Here is a 16,465-nt window from a genome sequence, read left to right as displayed (position 1 = left end):
AGCGTTTGAATAAAAGAAAATATTGCTTCTTTTGTTTCACTTGCTTTTTTAGCTGTGCAAATATTTGCGTGAAAAATTTGAGTGTCGGCACGGGAATTATCTCAGCTTTCGATGCTGGCGAAGTCTCTATGAACCTGTCGTTATGAAGTTGACCACCGTCTTCATAGGTACCGTACATCGGCAATAGGCTAGCAGGGAGAAACTTTGCTGAGGTCTATGGGATGGTGCTCCCTTGTGTATGAGCGTGTGTGTGCAGGCAATTGAATAACCTCCCATTCTTAAACGTGTAGCTAGGTGCCACTGATGGTACGCTTTTTGGCGCCAAATCCTTTCTAAACTAAATTCGAAATTTATGGTGATACTATTCAACGTCTAACGCTTTACCAAACATAAGCTCAATCAAGAACATGTCTCTTAAACGGAAGTCCATCAACGAAGTACATCTCGGCTCAGTTTTAAAAGGTTGATTGTTTCGAGACAGTGCCGGAATTCGGTTATCGAGCAACCATCGTTTCGAGGTTGTGCCCCGGTTCGCCGGGCGCTGTCACTTTGTGCCGCCCGAGCTGTCTGTTGTTTACACAACTGAAAGGGGTGTTCCTTTCAGCATTCGTCAGTCTAATCCGTTTGTGAATCTGTATGCTACAGCCGAACTTGGCCTCGTATACAGCCGACTGCGGCCTACCCGTCGAGCTAAGCGACTAGGCCATACTGGCTGATCTAACCGAAATTTAGCTGCCCGTTGCTCCTCTCGAACCAATATGATGACCAGCTCAATGTTTTTAATACCTTTTCGAGAATGAAATTGGCAATTTTAAGACTGGTAATAGTATTACCAGTAGTAGCTGCTATTGGCGCTTTGGCAACTGGCAATAATGGAGCGTTCGGAATAAGTTATAACGGCAATGTCTCAGTCGGAGTGTAGCTCGAAAAGGAGAGAGGAGTTTCACGCGGAACAGAACGAACGAAAAATCCGTGCTACCTCACCGTCGTGCTTTGTTGTTGTCTAATGTGCCCTGGCCAATTTTAGGAAGCACTTATACGCACGCACTTTTACCAGCAGCCATGGCGACTATGACTCGATCAATGAACGTCTCCCAACAGAAGTTCGCGGAAAAGTTAACCATCCTTAATGACCGTGGGATAGGAATGCTAACACGAATTTACAACATTAAGAAGGTAAGTTGACAAAAAGGACATCGATTTGATAACGATGATTTGAACATAGAATTATTATTTGTTACCAGAAGCACAGTACCAACTGCGGTAAGCGCTCTGTCCACTGGATGCTGACTGACATTTAGATGAACGTAATACCTCATAGTTGCAGTGTTAGGCGTTGCTTTACTATTTAGCGTAGCGGAACTTGATTAGTGGTGCGTTCTATGTCGTTGGGAGCATCCGGCGGATGATATTAATTTATTTCTGAGGCGTAAAACCGCTTCTGTTTGCCCACAGTGGACTAGTTGATCCAGGAGACGATTATGACCGCTCATATCGCACCCACTATTCGATTATATTTACTTTTTAGGTTATACTGGGCTTCTGGTTAACTAAAAATAAAGGGAAGTTCTACTCAAGCATTTTGTGTTATTGTTTGTTCTATCGAAACTTTAAACTTACATAATTTTATATGTATGAACATGCGAGACTAGTTGCTTCATGTAAACTATCTCTCCAGTCAATGAAAAAACAGGATTTCAATAAATATTATCTGCCAATTAGTTCGAATGTGATTTAATCGCGCCTTCCTGGTTGTGCTATAAATGAGTTATAAAACCGCTATTAGTTATGATTTGAAAATACGCATACTCTTGCACCAACTACTTTGCTGTTTGGAAATTCATAATTAAACTTGTTTAGTAAAAATCAAACTCCATGTATGCGTCTATCATATAGACGTCAACTGGGTGCATGATGTTAAATATTCAAAGCTTGAAAATAAAACTCTCACTTGATGGTATCATTGTATCCGTATATACAAAAGATATCTAAAGAATGTTCAAAAAGGAAAGCCGACGATAAGAATATAATTTGTTTCCAACTAATGATTAGATGAGCGAATTTATCCCTTTAGAACATTTGCCTATAAATCTTCTTGTTTCGGGTTTACATATGCGTAAAGATGCAGTCTATTTATAGCTGATGCAATTTTGCGTAACACACATTGCGTTATATATTGGTAAGTTATTTTTCAAGAAGAGATTATTTTTTTATAATTGGGATGTCTGTGCTTTATTATCTGTTCGTAGATCGTTTGATCTTTATGTAGTTGCCAGAAACTATATTTTAGTGGTTTTACATTGTGGTTTAAGTTTAATAGTATCGTTCATAAATGTTACAATGATGCATTCGATTTGACAAACAATGTTCAAGAAAATGTTTTTGAGCGCTAGTGGCGTTATTCAGTTTGCATCATTTATAGTAGGTTTTAGTAATAATAATAACTGCAGCCCGAATATATCCAATTTGACAAATGTTTCACGTCCGCTTTTGGTGTAAAGCCTTGCTTTGACCAGCTTCGGCTGGTTCCCAGCATGAGTATATTCAATTTACGACTCCTTCATTCGCTCAAATACTACTACTATCGGTAGTTAAAGACTATATGAGATGTGTAATGACAGAAAGTAAATCGTAATCTATTGAAATTATGATGTGATCAATGTAATGAGTTTTGGAATGGATGAATTGATTTATTTAGGCGTTGGTAGAATCAAGGAACCAATCATTTGACCCCTGAAAAATACCGACTGGCAGTCCTGCCTAGGGTACGTCGGTTTTTTAGCACTGGTACATCGAAGCTCGTGGCAATCAAAGTCAAACAATTAAATGCGCGCGTCTTGAAATTTGTAGACTTGTTCCTGTAAAGTCCAAGCAGATCAAATTTTATCAATTGCATATAACGCAATTTAATCAAATAGAGACTGAGATGGGCAAATTGAATTTTCCTATAAATTACTCTCATCCGGCGAAGTAAAAATTAAACATTTGTTCTATTACCCTTTTAAGTATAAAGCTTTGTTTAACAATGTTTATATATGATGTATCATAGTAATATTAATCTTCCCAAGAAGTTGAATTAAGTCTATGCATTGCGAAAACACAGGAAATGAGATTTGAACTACATTACTTGTGCTGAAAACACTTGCTTTCAAAATCCATAGGATCATCGACGCGACGTGCAGTGGCTTTTCTGTTCAATTGCATTTGGCCCGTGCAATCCTTTTAGACGAGCTTTTAAATTCGTCATGCTGCTTCACAGATTCCCGAAACGCATATTGCCGGACTTATCCAAGTTTTATCATCCGAGATGAGAGTTCACATATGAAATCTATGAAGCTGCAAGACAATCATATCAGATAATTATTTCCGGTAGCCATTCATCTTTTTACCTTCTATTTCGGTTTTCATAAAGCTCTTATGATCATCCGCTGACAGTGTGACTTGAGTTTTTCGGTCGGTAGTACTGTTTTAATTTAGCACTGCTTTAGATAAGTGATCCCTTATACAACACGAAGTGTATTTATACCTGGTTTTGAACGGTTTTGAAGCCAGAGTATTTCATTATGTGTCTGTATGACCATCACGGGAAAAATGCGATATGGTCCAGCGATGTCTGTCATGCCTGTTTTTCATGACTACTGTTTTCTAACTGTAAAGCTGTTTTCCTAGTCGGCAGTGAACGCCGTCCTAGTCGACATTCATACCGCCGTACTTGTTGTATCACGTCGTGGTCTACCGGCAGACGTAGCACTACAATTCTTTACTTGTAGAATATCAACTTACTGCTGTGAGTTAACATTGATCTTCACCGTGCGCCGGACAAATATATCCATTGCCTCTAAAGTCATGCACTCTATTTTCGAAGTGCGTGTCAAAAACCAACCAAGTCTATGATACTGTAAAATATTTCGAATATAAATCTTACTTCAATTTTTGGGGAATTACATTTGTCCGAGGTAGCACCGCTGCGATGTAATCCAGAAATGTTGAGGTGCTTTGCTAAATAAAGAACTGGCTCTTTGTTTTCAAATTTAATCTAATATCGCATGCAGGAGAACCAAATGGACGATTTTTATTTAGCATTTTAGTTTTACCTTTGCGTGTTTGGCAGATTGTATGAAAATGACTTCTGAAAAGGCATATTCAACCTCTGACAGCCAGATCGAAAGAAATCAGAAAAGCAGTTTCAAGCTAGGATACGTATTTCCGCAAAGTATGGAGTTGTATAAGACAGATGAATACTGTCACCACGCTGATGCGTATTGTCATTATTTTGGCTGGTCGATTTATTATTTACCTAGCATTTGTTATATTTATGATCGTATAGCTTAAGGCTGTTCTAAGCTGTACCAATGTAACATAGCTAATAGAGCCAACTTATAAATGCAAATATGTTCTTTTTTCAGCTACGGTGTGGCTTGTTACATTTGTTTATTATCAATCGTAACTATTTTTGCTATATCTGTTGACATGTGACATACAACATTGCAATTACGAGATCCCAACAGATTTAATTAATTAAAGATTAATTTTTTTAATGGAGAAAGCTTTTTCCGATGCTCCTGATCCGGTCGCCCGCATCGTCGCATATAAGCATATGAATAGAATCATTCTGTTCCAGCACAGTTATATTGAATTATTATAAAATTGAAGTATTTAGAGCGCCTAGCATGTTTGATCTTTTTTCTCTTCTAAACCAAAGGACAAACAAAAAGGCGTAGCTCAGAAAAACACAAAAGAGAAAGCAGCGTTAAAAAGTCTTGCATAAAATAACAAGGGAGACGGCCATGTTACATTTTGTGTGCTTATGCATTTCCTAGTTTTAAAGATTTACAATTCTCAGGAAGCAAAAAGCGCGCTTTTTGAGATGTGACATTTCTGTAGGCCACAAGCTGTCAAGAAAGAAATAGAGACCGTAAATAACCAGTTAATTCTTCCATTTTTTTTCAGAATGGGATTTACCTTATTATTGAGCTGCGTAAGGGCGTATTTAAGTGCTTTGTAAAGCTTCCTTACTTCGCATTAAATCTGCGCGTTGCCATAACTAAAACCAAAAATGGCAAATCTTCAATTCAAAAAAGTTTTAGTCGCAGTTGATTGCCGTTAAAATTTCGTTCATTTTTTTTATCGTATCACTCTTGCATTGATTGCCAATTATTTAATTTGACCTTAACCATATTTCGTATCGTAGAAAAAATCTCAGGATAGAAAATTCTTTTTGACGTAATTCCACAGGGCCGGGGAGACTAGTCAATGTCGCTGACCTTTTTTAGAGATATGTTTTTCTGTTACCAAATACGTCCCTACAATACCTATGTGCAAATACATTCATTTACCACTTGTTGCCCATTGGATAATTGAACTTGATTTATACAACAAGATCATATTCATGCGAAGCACAGGTGGCAGCAATTTTCGCAGTTGTGGAAGTGGCGGCATGTTACATTTCCAACACACATGCGAAATCGTCTTCCAAGTTTGGTTCATTACTTAGTCATCATTATTTTCGTTTTGGTGGCACGAGGGCTACGTTACCCTCTGCAGTTATATTTAAGCGACTCAACTACGTAAGTTATGAATTAGAAGTGTTATGCAATATAATATGTGGGTATGAGATACCAACGTTCCGATTTTCAAATAATACCGATATAGATCATCATGTCGCGTTACATGTACATCATATATACAATGTAGTAAGTTGTTGAAAGCTCCCTGCCTTTTTCGTATTTTTTTCGGTTGGTTTATACAAATGTTTATATAGAGAGAAATTATAAGACACCATGTGTAGATTATAATAAACTACAACATGCCTTACACTGAAGCTGAACTTTTGAATGCTATATACATTAATTTATGGCTCGAATCTTCTTGTTACATGTGTGTAAAGTGATAATGCTACACATACTTGAACATGACTTACTAAGTACTGGTTGTTACGCGTTTCAGGAGTTAAATATTGATTTAAATAATTGCGTGTATTTGGAATTTTAGCCAGCGTAGGGTGCACCTGTGCGTGAATTTGTGTCGATCTTTGTATTGCATTATCTTGAACAGTGTGATTAGGACTTAACTTTGTGTTGTCTGCGAACATTCACTATTTTAGGCATGTGGAGATGCAAAATCTAAACCATCATTTCTATCAGACAAAAGCTTAGAGTCGTCAATCAAGCATATTGTGAGACGATTTCCAAACGTCGATATCAAAGGTTCGTCTGCTCAGCTTACTCCCGTCTTCCAAATCAAGCAAGAAATCGTCAAAAGCTTGTCTCTCTACTATTATACGTTCGTGGATCTGCTTGATTTTAAGGTAATTGAGCCATATCTATATCAATTGTTATCCATCCTGTTATTAAAGCCGTCAGCGACTTTTTTTTTCCTATGTCCAGTTCCCGTCATCACTTAAGTGACCTGTCACTTATCGGTAACATGTCTATGAATATAGCACGAAAATGAGGGGAAAAATGAGCTGTTTGTCGCTAACTCTTAGCGCTTAATATTTTTTGTAAATGATCCTGTTTAGGAAAAATTAGTCCTTTTAGAGCATTCCTTGTAACCCGCCAGAATCATGTAAAGTGAACATTTTCGATGAAGCTTACGTCTCTAACAAATAAAGATTAAAAACAGCCAATGATGCTGATGACGTTTAAAAATAAAACATCTTTTTTCAATCTAAAAATTTTGCATCTTCATGAAATCTCGTTTCAAGTTTAAGCACTGCTCAGGTGCATTTGTCGTTTCAAAAACACTTAATGATTTGTCACCAAAATGTAATAAAAGATCTAATGATTTTTCAATCACTTTTGCGTTTTCTCTACAGGATCATGTAAACGACCTTTTGACGCATCTGGATATGTTCCTAATGGCACCAAATATCTCCTTAAATTTCGACCTGACGAAAGCGTATTTAGACCTCATTACCACATACGTGAGCTTACTGATACTGCTTTCACGCGTAGAGGACCGCAAAGCCGTTCTTGGATTGTTTAATGCAGCCTATGAAATAATACATGGCCAGTGGTGTGTGTTAGCTGTATATTTCTTTGCCTAATGTACTGTGAAGAACATATATAGTCAGCAGTTGCTGAACATTTTATTTTACTCATTTTTAAATAAAAATACATGTAGGAGATACATTCTTACCTTTTTCATCAAATGCGTTCGTTGGCTGTTCTGATAAACCTATTCCTTTCTTACCTTATCATGTGCTCTTATAGTGATCAGAGCTTTCCTCGGTTGGGTCAGATGATTGTCGACTACGACCCACCTCTCAAAAAATTATCAGATGAATTCGTGCCACATTCGAAGATGCTGTATAATGTGCTCTCTTCACTTGTACACGTGTTTCCGCGGCGAAACTTGACAGCAGATGACTGGAGAAAAAACTACCTGTTGAGTCTTATAGCACAGCCGAACAACATGTTAACACCTTCGCAGACGGAGACAATCGCCTGCGAGTACCTTTCCCTTGAATCGATGGAACGCTGGATTATATTCGGCTTTCTGCTCATTCATCCGTTTGTCAATCAACAGCAAGGTCCCGCAAACAAACTGTTCCTTGCGGCACTCAATAACGGCTGGGTAGTCACACTGTTTCGTGACGAGGTTCTTCACGTTCACGCATACGTCCAGCAGTTCTTTGAAGGAATCAAGGGCTACAACAAAAAGTTGACAGAAATTAAGGACAGCTACAACACCGCAGTTCAGCAGGCGTAAGACTTCTACCTGTATTAGCGATTATGTTTGCCCCTAAATATTAACTCCCTAGTTTGCTTACAGTCGTTTGAAAAGATTTCTCGCTGGTTAAAAAAGACCTAGTTTAAGCTATTCATTACAAATGATACAATCGAAAATGTAATACTGGAACATCATTTCTATTCTCTTACAGTAAGTATCATTTAGAATCATACATTTTCTTTGATAGGTAACTTTGAACCAAATGAGACATTCACAGTATAACGCATGTATGACAATAACTTTGCCGACCAGTATAGGCTTGCTACAGAGAAATTATCGGTTATTTGCTCCACTACACGCAGTTAACTAAAATTAAACACGCATACATTAAATTTCTTTCAATCTGTTCCATCGGTTATTGCAGACCCTACATTCATCGAGAAAGACGAAAGTTCCTTCGTTCGGCGCTGAAGGAGTTGGGCCTCCTGTTGTCCGAGCAGCCAGGTCTGCTAGGTCCCAAGGCGCTCATCGTCTTCATGGCATTATCTATGGCTCGCGATGAGGTATTCAAAATCCTCGATATATCAAATACCATATTTAAGATAATATATATATAGAAAGCGCAGAACAGTACAGAATATGAAGCTCCAGAGATACCTATTATAAACATATGCCATTACAATGTTTTTTTTTACCTGCCTATTTCACTTAGCAAATCTAAAATAAGCATTTTTTTAGCAGAAGTTATTGACGACAGTTCATCTGTTACGTCTCAGGTAACTTGGTTGCTGCGACATATGGATAACCCGCCACAAAAGGCAGCCAATAAACAGAAGAATCAAACAAACGACGATCTTTTAGATCGACAATTACCCGAACTTCTGTTCCATATAGAAGAGCTCCGGGGACTCGTGCGGAAATATAATCAGATCTTCCAGCTGTACTTCATCCAGTACCTTGCAGGTTTCGACGCGACTGCACTCAATATAATCCTGTCTAATATGCAAAGTCTTCCCGAAGAAGACTCGCTGGTCTTGTCTTCAATTTGCCAAACAATTTCATCAATGAGCGTTAAACAAGTAAGCATTTTTGGTGACATTACTCTTTTTCTGAAAGGGGGACAAGTTTTGTCCGCTATCAGATCATCTGTACTCGACGACAAGCCATTTTTTAAAATGAATCCGGTTGAACTATGCCAAAGTAACACTACCAACGTTCAAAGGCAAAGTTAATACGATCCTCTATGTTTTAGAGTAACCTGTCCAAGGAGCATAAGCAAACCGTCTGACCATAACCATGACCGTAACCATTTAACTAATATGTCATCTGGGTTTTGTTTCGTTCAGGTGGAAGAAAAATGCGTATTTGACTTGAGAGGCCTTCGATTAGACTGGTTTCGTTTGCAAACTAATGCCGCTTCATCGAAGTACACACTCAACCTCGAAGGACGCTCGGATCTTGCCATACTCATGAACACGATCGTTTTTCACACGAAAATGGTCGACTACCTTGATAAAGTCCTTCAAGAGACCTCGGACCTATCCGTTTTTTGGTAAGCCTTGCTTCCAAATTGAAAATATCCGCATTATATTTTATACAGCTATTACGGCATAGCAGTCAGGCGTATGCAACGATTCTTTCAGTTAAATCTTGGTATTTACTTGTATTAAATTCTCTTTTATATGAAGTTTCTTCAACCGAGCCTTCGAAGACCAGTTTCACCAGTGCCTCGAGTTTCCTGCACAAACCCGTTACGTCGTGGCCTTTCCGCTAATTTGTGCACACTTCATCTCGTGCACACATGAATTGTGTCCTGAAGAGCGCTATCACATCGGTGATCGTTCGGTAACCATGGCGAACGCATTCCTCGATGAGATGGCCAAAGAAGCCAAAAATATTATTACCACCATTTGCGACGAACAATGCTCATTGTCTGATCGACTTTTAGCAAAACATGCGGCCCAACGTATTGCGCACATGTTGCATCGAAGAAAACGAGAGAAGAAAACTGCCAAAAATGGCCCGCCTTTACCTGAACCAGAGGAGCCTGGCATTGAGAGCTATCGAAGGACAAGGCTAGAGCTATCCACGTATGTTATAGCAAGAGTTGCGAAAACTTATTGGAAATTAATATGATGTAGTGAACAACGTTAGGTTAATTTATTGTTGCAGAAATGTTACTTGAAAAGCGAATGGTAACCCAAGATTAGCGAAATGTATTTAATTTTTCATATTGGATGTTTACAGGATGGACAAATTGCACATGGCTTTGACTGAAGTATGCTACGCTATTAATTACTGTCCGACCATGACGATATGGGAGCACACGTTTGCACCTCGTGAATACCTTGCCAGTCAATTAGAAATACGCTTCGCTAAAGCTCTCGTTGGTATGGTGATGTTTGACCAGGAATCGGGTGATATTGCCAAACCCAGCGAACTGCTGAGTTCTGTTCGGGCTTACATGAGTGTTCTCCAAGGCATCGAAAATGTTGGTAAGTAGTGTAAGTACACACATTACATATACTGTTAATTGTTTTAACCTTTACGCTGCAAAGTTTACATACAACCTTTTTTATTTTTTAAATAGTCCTACCACATATGTTCCCATACATGAAAGATAGCGGGGATTTATGAGTACAACTTTGTGTTACTTCCAGTATCCATCGACATAACGCGCGTCTTCAACCATGTTCTTCTGCAGCAAACCCAAACGCAAGACCGTAACGGGGATAAGACGATCACGTCCCTATTTACTACGTGGTATCTTGAAGTGCTGCTACGCAGAGCCACTGCGGGACACATTGTCTTTTCGCCGTTCCAGAGATCATTTGTTACAATCTCGCAGGATCCTCAGATTCCATACACAGCTGAGGAGTACTCCGACGTCAATGGTAAGTAAGAAACGAGCTTCTAGATTGACATGTTCTTTGCTGAGAATGGTTGCTATTCTCTAATCAGTAATGAATGGATCAGCAATAGTAAGTCAATGCGACAAAACGCGCCTAGTGTGCATGTGTGTGTATATGCTTCTATGTAGAAATTACTAGAATAACAGCAAGGAGGTAAATTTTCGATGAGTTTTTGCTTTTTGCAATCCTCTGCATAATCTATTGGATCTTTAGTCTAACACAATAAAAAACAAGTGCCGTAAGCTCAAAAAAAAACATTTTTTTACAAGACAAAAACCTAAGGTTCTTCATGTGATCAATTTATATATAAATATTTACTTTTATTTCACAATTTTACCAGGGGGAATCTTACGTTCTACTTAGTCCCATACCTTATTGTGGACGATTATTCAAAAATTTGTAAAAACACAAGAAGGCCACTAGGAATAAAAATTCCAAAAAAACCCTGTTTGTCCCGCTTTCTAAAAATAATCATGTCCCTTATACATTTTTCCGCTAATTACCATTTTGTTAGCGACAAGCGAAGAGATACTTTATGAGCTGTTATTGTTTTAAAATTGGAAATATATTTTCATATTTTCTTAGAATATTTATCATGTATTTAAGAAATATATATTTTTTTCTAAAAACAACGTTGTTTTCCTATACCAGAACTTCGGGCTTTGGCTGAGTTGTTAGGACCGTACGGGATCAAACATCTAAATGAAAGCCTGATGTGGCATGTTGCCTCTCAGGTATCAGAGCTCAAGAAAATCGTTGCACAAAATCGCGATGTGCTCGCCGAGCTTCGGTCGAGTTATGACAAACCGGATAAGATGCGTGAACTAGCAAAAGGCCTGCAGATGGTTGATAGCGTTTTACAGCGAATGACGATCGTCGGCGTAATATTGTGCTTCCGTGAGCTAACTCAGAATGCTCTGCACGACGTTCTCGAGGATCGTATCCCGTTTTTGCTTAGCTCCATCGAGGACTTCCATCAAGGTGTGCAAAACAATTCGAATCCCGCAAATCAACTTGCCAGTCTCAGTGTATCCGAGATGGCTGTATCAGGTGGTCTAGAATGTCGCGTCGATCCCGCACTCGTACAGGCGCTCCGTCAGCATGCAAAGAATGGTCAGTACAAATTCTTCGTTCGTTCTTAAAGAGCAGCCTCTACTGATATACTAGTACATAGATATAATATGCATCAAAAATAAATATTTACAGGTCTATTATATTATTAATAGTTACTATCCGTAGCAACATGTACATGGATGTTGATATACTGAAATTGGCTTGGAAATAAATGTTTACTAAAACATTTGCATGCGTGAATAACAAATTTAATAAAGCTTATTACCCTATGTTTTATTTATTTTCTGAACATATTTCTGTTTTACTTCAGAGGGACCTGATGAGGAGTATCAATTAGCGTGCCTGCTGATGGTGTTTTTAGCAGTCGCATTACCCCGATTGGCCCGCAGTGAAGCGTCGTTGTATCGACCACCGCTTGAAGCACACCAAAATAACATCCACTGCTTGGCTCAAGCCATCAATGGCCTCGCAGGAGCTCTGTTCACGCTCTGTGGACAGGGCGACATTGAGGAGAGATTAAAAGAGTTTCTGGCGGTTAGTTACTCGTTATGTTTTTGATTGTATATCATCGTAGAATATATTTCATTAAACTAGGTGTTAGTAGTCTAGTTATTTAACCCCTTATGTACTTAAAAGTTAAGTATGGAAGTACCTAACTTTTCCGGTAATATATTAATTTTATTAATAAAATGTAGTATTTTATATATCGTTGCAACCACCATTATTCTTGTTACTGTTTCAGCTTGCCTCGTCGTCAATGCTCCGACTAGGGCAAGAAGCAGATAAGGAGGCTATTCGCCACCGCGAATCGGTCTATATCCTACTTGACCTTATTGTGCAGGACTCACCTTTCTTGACTATGGACTTGCTTGAGTCTTGCTTTCCCTACGCGCTCTTACGAAACGCCTATCATGCTGTCTACAAGCCGGATGCCATGATCGGCCACGTACCTGCGTAAATCCTTTATTTACTTGGTGCGATAGAGACGATCACGGATGCGGAGACAAGAGGAAAAAATTGTAAGAGAAATACGAATCATACAAGTACCGCTAGTCCTGGCGCTCAAATACAGATGAACATGAACATTATCTAGGTGTGCCGCTTAATCTTTGAAGTTACCTTACCGGAAATAGGTTTGGTAGCCAGACATCATACTCGATCGTTTTTTATACTTGATGACTTAGAATAAGAATAATGAAGAGACATCGACTGCGTAGACACGTGCCGAAACGAGAATCAGCATCTAATTGCCCACATCGACCTAGACCTTTGCTTCAGTCGATAGGAAAGTTTAGCAGAAAAGGGTACGCGCATGTTCATAATTGGGACAGAGCAAGAAATGCTATGGAGAACCCTACGGAAATGCCATCAAGCATGGAGACGCAGACGGTAAAAAACGGCGAGAAATGAGTCGAGCTTTGAGTAGATAATTAGGTAATTCGGTAATTCTTACACTTACGATTATTTCATTATGACACCTGTTAAAGTCGACTTTCGTACAAAATACTTGCCAACCCATGCCCGAAGAATGAATGGTTAGAATCTGCAAATTCGCAGAAGTGTATCACACAACTGGCGCTAGCCGATGTCACAGTAAATACTAACTGAATAATGTGTCGGCTATTAGCTACACTGCTACTAAGTCAAGGTCCTACTTCAACACATTACTTTAACGTTGAGTTTTATCGCACAACAATATTGTGGACAAAGGAAGGAAAGAGTTAATAAAATGACACAGAAAACCTGGAAGGAGAAAATTAAAGGAAAGTTTCGGAAATAAGTTGTGTCGCAGCAGTAATATAAACGCACTAAATAACGAACGCTGTTTTGAATAATAATAACAACGAGCACGATTATTATAGTATATTTAATCGAATATTACCTGTATATAGTCTTCGTAAATAGTATGAACGAATATATATATATATTATATATATATAATCAATGTATGAATGTAGATGATTGAATAAACATAGTCAAACGTATTCCTGTTATTTCCTTTACTGCACGTATTGAAGGCAAACGTTTTATGGTGGCAGTCCTGATACTTAACACTAGAATAATAATAACAAAAATAAGCTTAGTCCATTATTTCTATTGATTAAGGCACTCACTTTCACAACTATCTACACGTACGAAGTCATGAACTACACGAAATTCTATTTGTCTACACACTGAATTTCAATTGTACCTAAATAATATACATATTTATACACGATCAGTGACACTAGCACTGTTAAGCGAATTGGGTGACGACTACAAAAGCTCACTTTGTCGCACCTGTTCTTGCGCCTTTGCTCGCATCTTAGCCAGGACCATATTCTCGAAATCAAGGTCGTCTTGAACCGACCTCGCCGTACCTGGAGGAAACGTTACTTTCGAGCTAATCGAGGCCTGCGCCTCCTTCGGACCTGTCCCCGACGCCCAGCTAAGCATTATTGGATTCCTTGAAAGGCCCTTTTCATACCGGTGTGCCGACTGTGCACTGCGAGTTTCTTCGAATTCGACGATGGCGCTCCCAGATTTCTTTCTGGAAACTACCAGAACAGCAATTTTACCATATCGTTTAAGCAGTCGTCGCAATTCGGGCTCATCGTAACTGCCTAGCTTTGAATCCCATTTGATTTTAAGCCTAGAGCACTCTATCTCCGCAACAGCTTGTTCTCGCGCACGGGTCAACTCTTCGCGAAGCATTTCCCGCATACGGCGATTCTCTTCTTCTAGAGTTTTGGATCCCTCTTTGCGAAGTTTCTCAATATCTCTCTGTAGTTGTCGCTCCAGCTCATCCTCGGATAGCCTGACTTCCTGAGCTCCTCTTTCACGAGCTTCTAGGTCTTCCTTGAGTTTCCGCCGTTTTACATCTAATTCTCGAGCCCGTAGTAATGCGTTCTTTTTCGCTTGAAGCAGCGTATCATATCGGGCCCGAGTGACCGGGTCTGACAAGATTTCCAGTGCCTGAAAAAAATTCAGCCAATGGTCATGCCATCCTCCATAAAGGAATATCGTAAATTTAATAACAACGAGTGTCTAAAATACACGTATTTAAAAAAGTCTGCTAGTATTATGACGCAATAATAGTTGCACTGCTTACATCGGTTAGCTGCTGAAAAAGTTGTGCACTCTGCGGATTATCAGGATTCTTGTCTGGATGGCATTTCAATGCCTTCTTGCGGTAGGCGGACTTAATATCCTTTTCGGCAGCGTCGCTCAATACGCCCAGTAATCCATAAAGATCCAATTTCATGAGATCAGCTGCCTTTTTTTTCTCCGCAGCCATTTTTTCTTCGGTGACTGTGTATTACCTGCGCACTACTAACATGTTAATTTAAGACAAGTCAATTTTTCTTCTAACTAATCATACCAAATAAACACATGATACTTTAGACTACTTTAATTCAAAGTAAAAAGCTATGCGTAATCAGGTGTTCGGACTTAACCGTATACGTATTTTCTGGACCATGTATACGCGTTTATGGGATCATACGGCATCTATTATGGTGCATTTGTCTAAGTTTCAACTCTGCAGAAGCGCAAACAGGTAGAAACAAAACGTACATAATCAATATTCAATATGTAATTCACTATAAGTTCCAAAAAAAGTTACTGTAGCTAGAGAATGGCAGCGTCTTAGCATCATTCAGTGGGCTCAAAAGACTAGTTAGTTTTAAACAAATTTGATGAGCTTGATAAACCGTAATTTTTGCTCTATTTTTTATATTGGCTTATTGTAATTATGTAAACAGCCCGAAACACTATTACAAAGCTAATATACGTCTCAGGGCGCTTCTAACAATAGAAATATGTGCCATGGCAGAAGAAAATGCACTCGAACGTTATTTCACTTGGCATATATTTCATTGCGGCAAACTAGTTATACGGACATTCACAGGCTTTTCATCAACTACAAAAATCATGAAAAATTAGTGGTACTCATAAAATATTATGAAAGAATACGCTTGTTTAAAGTAAACGTAAAAGACTGTATTATATTGCGCCTAATATATTGCAATTTAAAATACTAACTAAGCAAAAGAGTCAAGTAATAATCGACTAGCTACAATTAGACAGTGTTTAGATCAATCTACTTACCAGAGAATAAAATTATATTTATCTCTGATGTCCCTTTATAGGAAACATAACGCTGCAATGCATTAAGGATCAAAAGTTGTTATGTGTCCTCAAAGCAGACGATGCCCAAAGTAAACAGCGGCACTTTATAAGCACTTGAAGCGGTATTTTCAAACCGCCCGAGTGTGTCAAAATTTCCAATATTTAAAAGCATCAAATTGTCCTATCAATGAAAAATAGAAATCCGCCAAAAAGTAAAAACGAGCTTTGTATTCCAAGGTTACTACAGCTCAAACGAGGGCTCACAATGATAAGTTAAGGATCTACAGCGTATGTCGTACATCTAACTTGGTGTTTGTAGTTTTTGTAATATAAACATTTTCCATTTGTACATAAAATACGTAATAATAAACATCTATGGAGGCTCATTTAAGTAGCACATAGGCGTAGATATTCTCAGCAAAAGTTTGTGTCATATTTTCCTTTGAATGTAGAAATTTCATTTCCTAAAGGCTTGTTCTTGGAGAAGAGCTTATTTCTGCGTAAGTCGATTTTCGTTTCAGGGTTTAAACTTTTTCTCAAAAGCATATAATTTAACCGGGTAATTGTGTTTTTCTTTTTTTTTTTTTTATTTACTTGTATCTAGAATACCCGTTGATTTGTGTCGTTTCCACCCTTGACATTAAAATCTGTAAGGAATGAGTTTTAATTTTAGCTATGCGAGGGGCCATTGATAG

The 16,465-nt window shown here is 38.5% G+C and overlaps 2 protein-coding genes across 5 annotated transcripts; one reads left to right on the top strand and one right to left on the bottom strand.

Annotated features, from left to right (window-relative positions):
- Positions 1 to 571: 571 nt before the first annotated feature.
- Hem (Nck associated protein 1 Hem) lies at positions 572 to 13,645 on the top strand. The gene is made up of 13 exons (XM_022849897.2): positions 572 to 1,176; positions 6,104 to 6,307; positions 6,818 to 7,017; positions 7,215 to 7,709; positions 8,099 to 8,237; positions 8,451 to 8,753; positions 9,021 to 9,226; positions 9,363 to 9,764; positions 9,922 to 10,169; positions 10,335 to 10,568; positions 11,238 to 11,699; positions 11,971 to 12,194; positions 12,403 to 13,645. Exons 1-13 carry the CDS (start codon positions 1,063 to 1,065, stop codon positions 12,616 to 12,618), a joined length of 3,447 nt encoding a protein of 1,148 aa, XP_022705632.1. The 5' UTR covers positions 572 to 1,062; the 3' UTR covers positions 12,619 to 13,645.
- On the bottom strand, positions 11,908 to 16,181 carry LOC111269955 (dnaJ homolog subfamily C member 17). Of its 4 annotated transcripts, XM_022849902.2 has the most exons (5): positions 15,750 to 16,181; positions 14,752 to 14,972; positions 13,941 to 14,615; positions 12,509 to 12,630; positions 11,908 to 12,148 (listed from the first exon to the last, which is right to left on the bottom strand). In XM_022849902.2, exons 2-4 carry the CDS (start codon positions 14,935 to 14,937, stop codon positions 12,628 to 12,630), a joined length of 864 nt encoding a protein of 287 aa, XP_022705637.1. In that variant the 5' UTR covers positions 14,938 to 14,972; positions 15,750 to 16,181; the 3' UTR covers positions 11,908 to 12,148; positions 12,509 to 12,627. The 4 variants fall into 4 exon arrangements, with proteins under 4 accessions (XP_022705637.1, XP_022705634.1, XP_022705635.1 ...); XM_022849899.2 differs by lacking the exons at positions 11,908 to 12,148; positions 12,509 to 12,630 and having other exon boundaries at positions 13,509 to 14,615; positions 15,750 to 16,180; XM_022849900.2 differs by lacking the exons at positions 11,908 to 12,148; positions 12,509 to 12,630 and having other exon boundaries at positions 13,509 to 14,615; positions 14,752 to 14,969; positions 15,750 to 16,180.
- Positions 16,182 to 16,465: the final 284 nt, after the last annotated feature.

Source organism: Varroa jacobsoni, unplaced genomic scaffold, assembly GCF_002532875.2.
Source record: "Varroa jacobsoni isolate VJ856 unplaced genomic scaffold, vjacob_1.0 scaffold_1426, whole genome shotgun sequence".
NCBI classification, from domain to species: Eukaryota; Metazoa; Arthropoda; class Arachnida; order Mesostigmata; family Varroidae; genus Varroa; species Varroa jacobsoni.
The sequence above is the reverse complement of the archived record's forward strand: the minus strand, read 5'-3'. Positions and strand labels throughout refer to the sequence as shown.

Bases quoted from the DNA above. Each gene is read 5' to 3' on its own strand.
- Hem (XM_022849897.2), top strand. From the start codon at position 1,063: ATGGCGACTATGACTCGATCAATGAACGTCTCCCAACAGAAGTTCGCG. The intron at 8,238-8,450 runs GTATTCAAAATC...GTTACGTCTCAG, and splicing joins TATCTATGGCTCGCGATGAG to GTAACTTGGTTGCTGCGACA. The intron at 10,569-11,237 runs GTAAGTAAGAAA...TTCCTATACCAG, and splicing joins GGAGTACTCCGACGTCAATG to AACTTCGGGCTTTGGCTGAG.
- LOC111269955 (XM_022849899.2), bottom strand. From the start codon at position 14,937: ATGGCTGCGGAGAAAAAAAAGGCAGCTGATCTCATGAAATTGGATCTT. The intron at 14,616-14,751 runs GTAAGCAGTGCA...AATTTTTTTCAG, and splicing joins TTTTTCAGCAGCTAACCGAT to GCACTGGAAATCTTGTCAGA.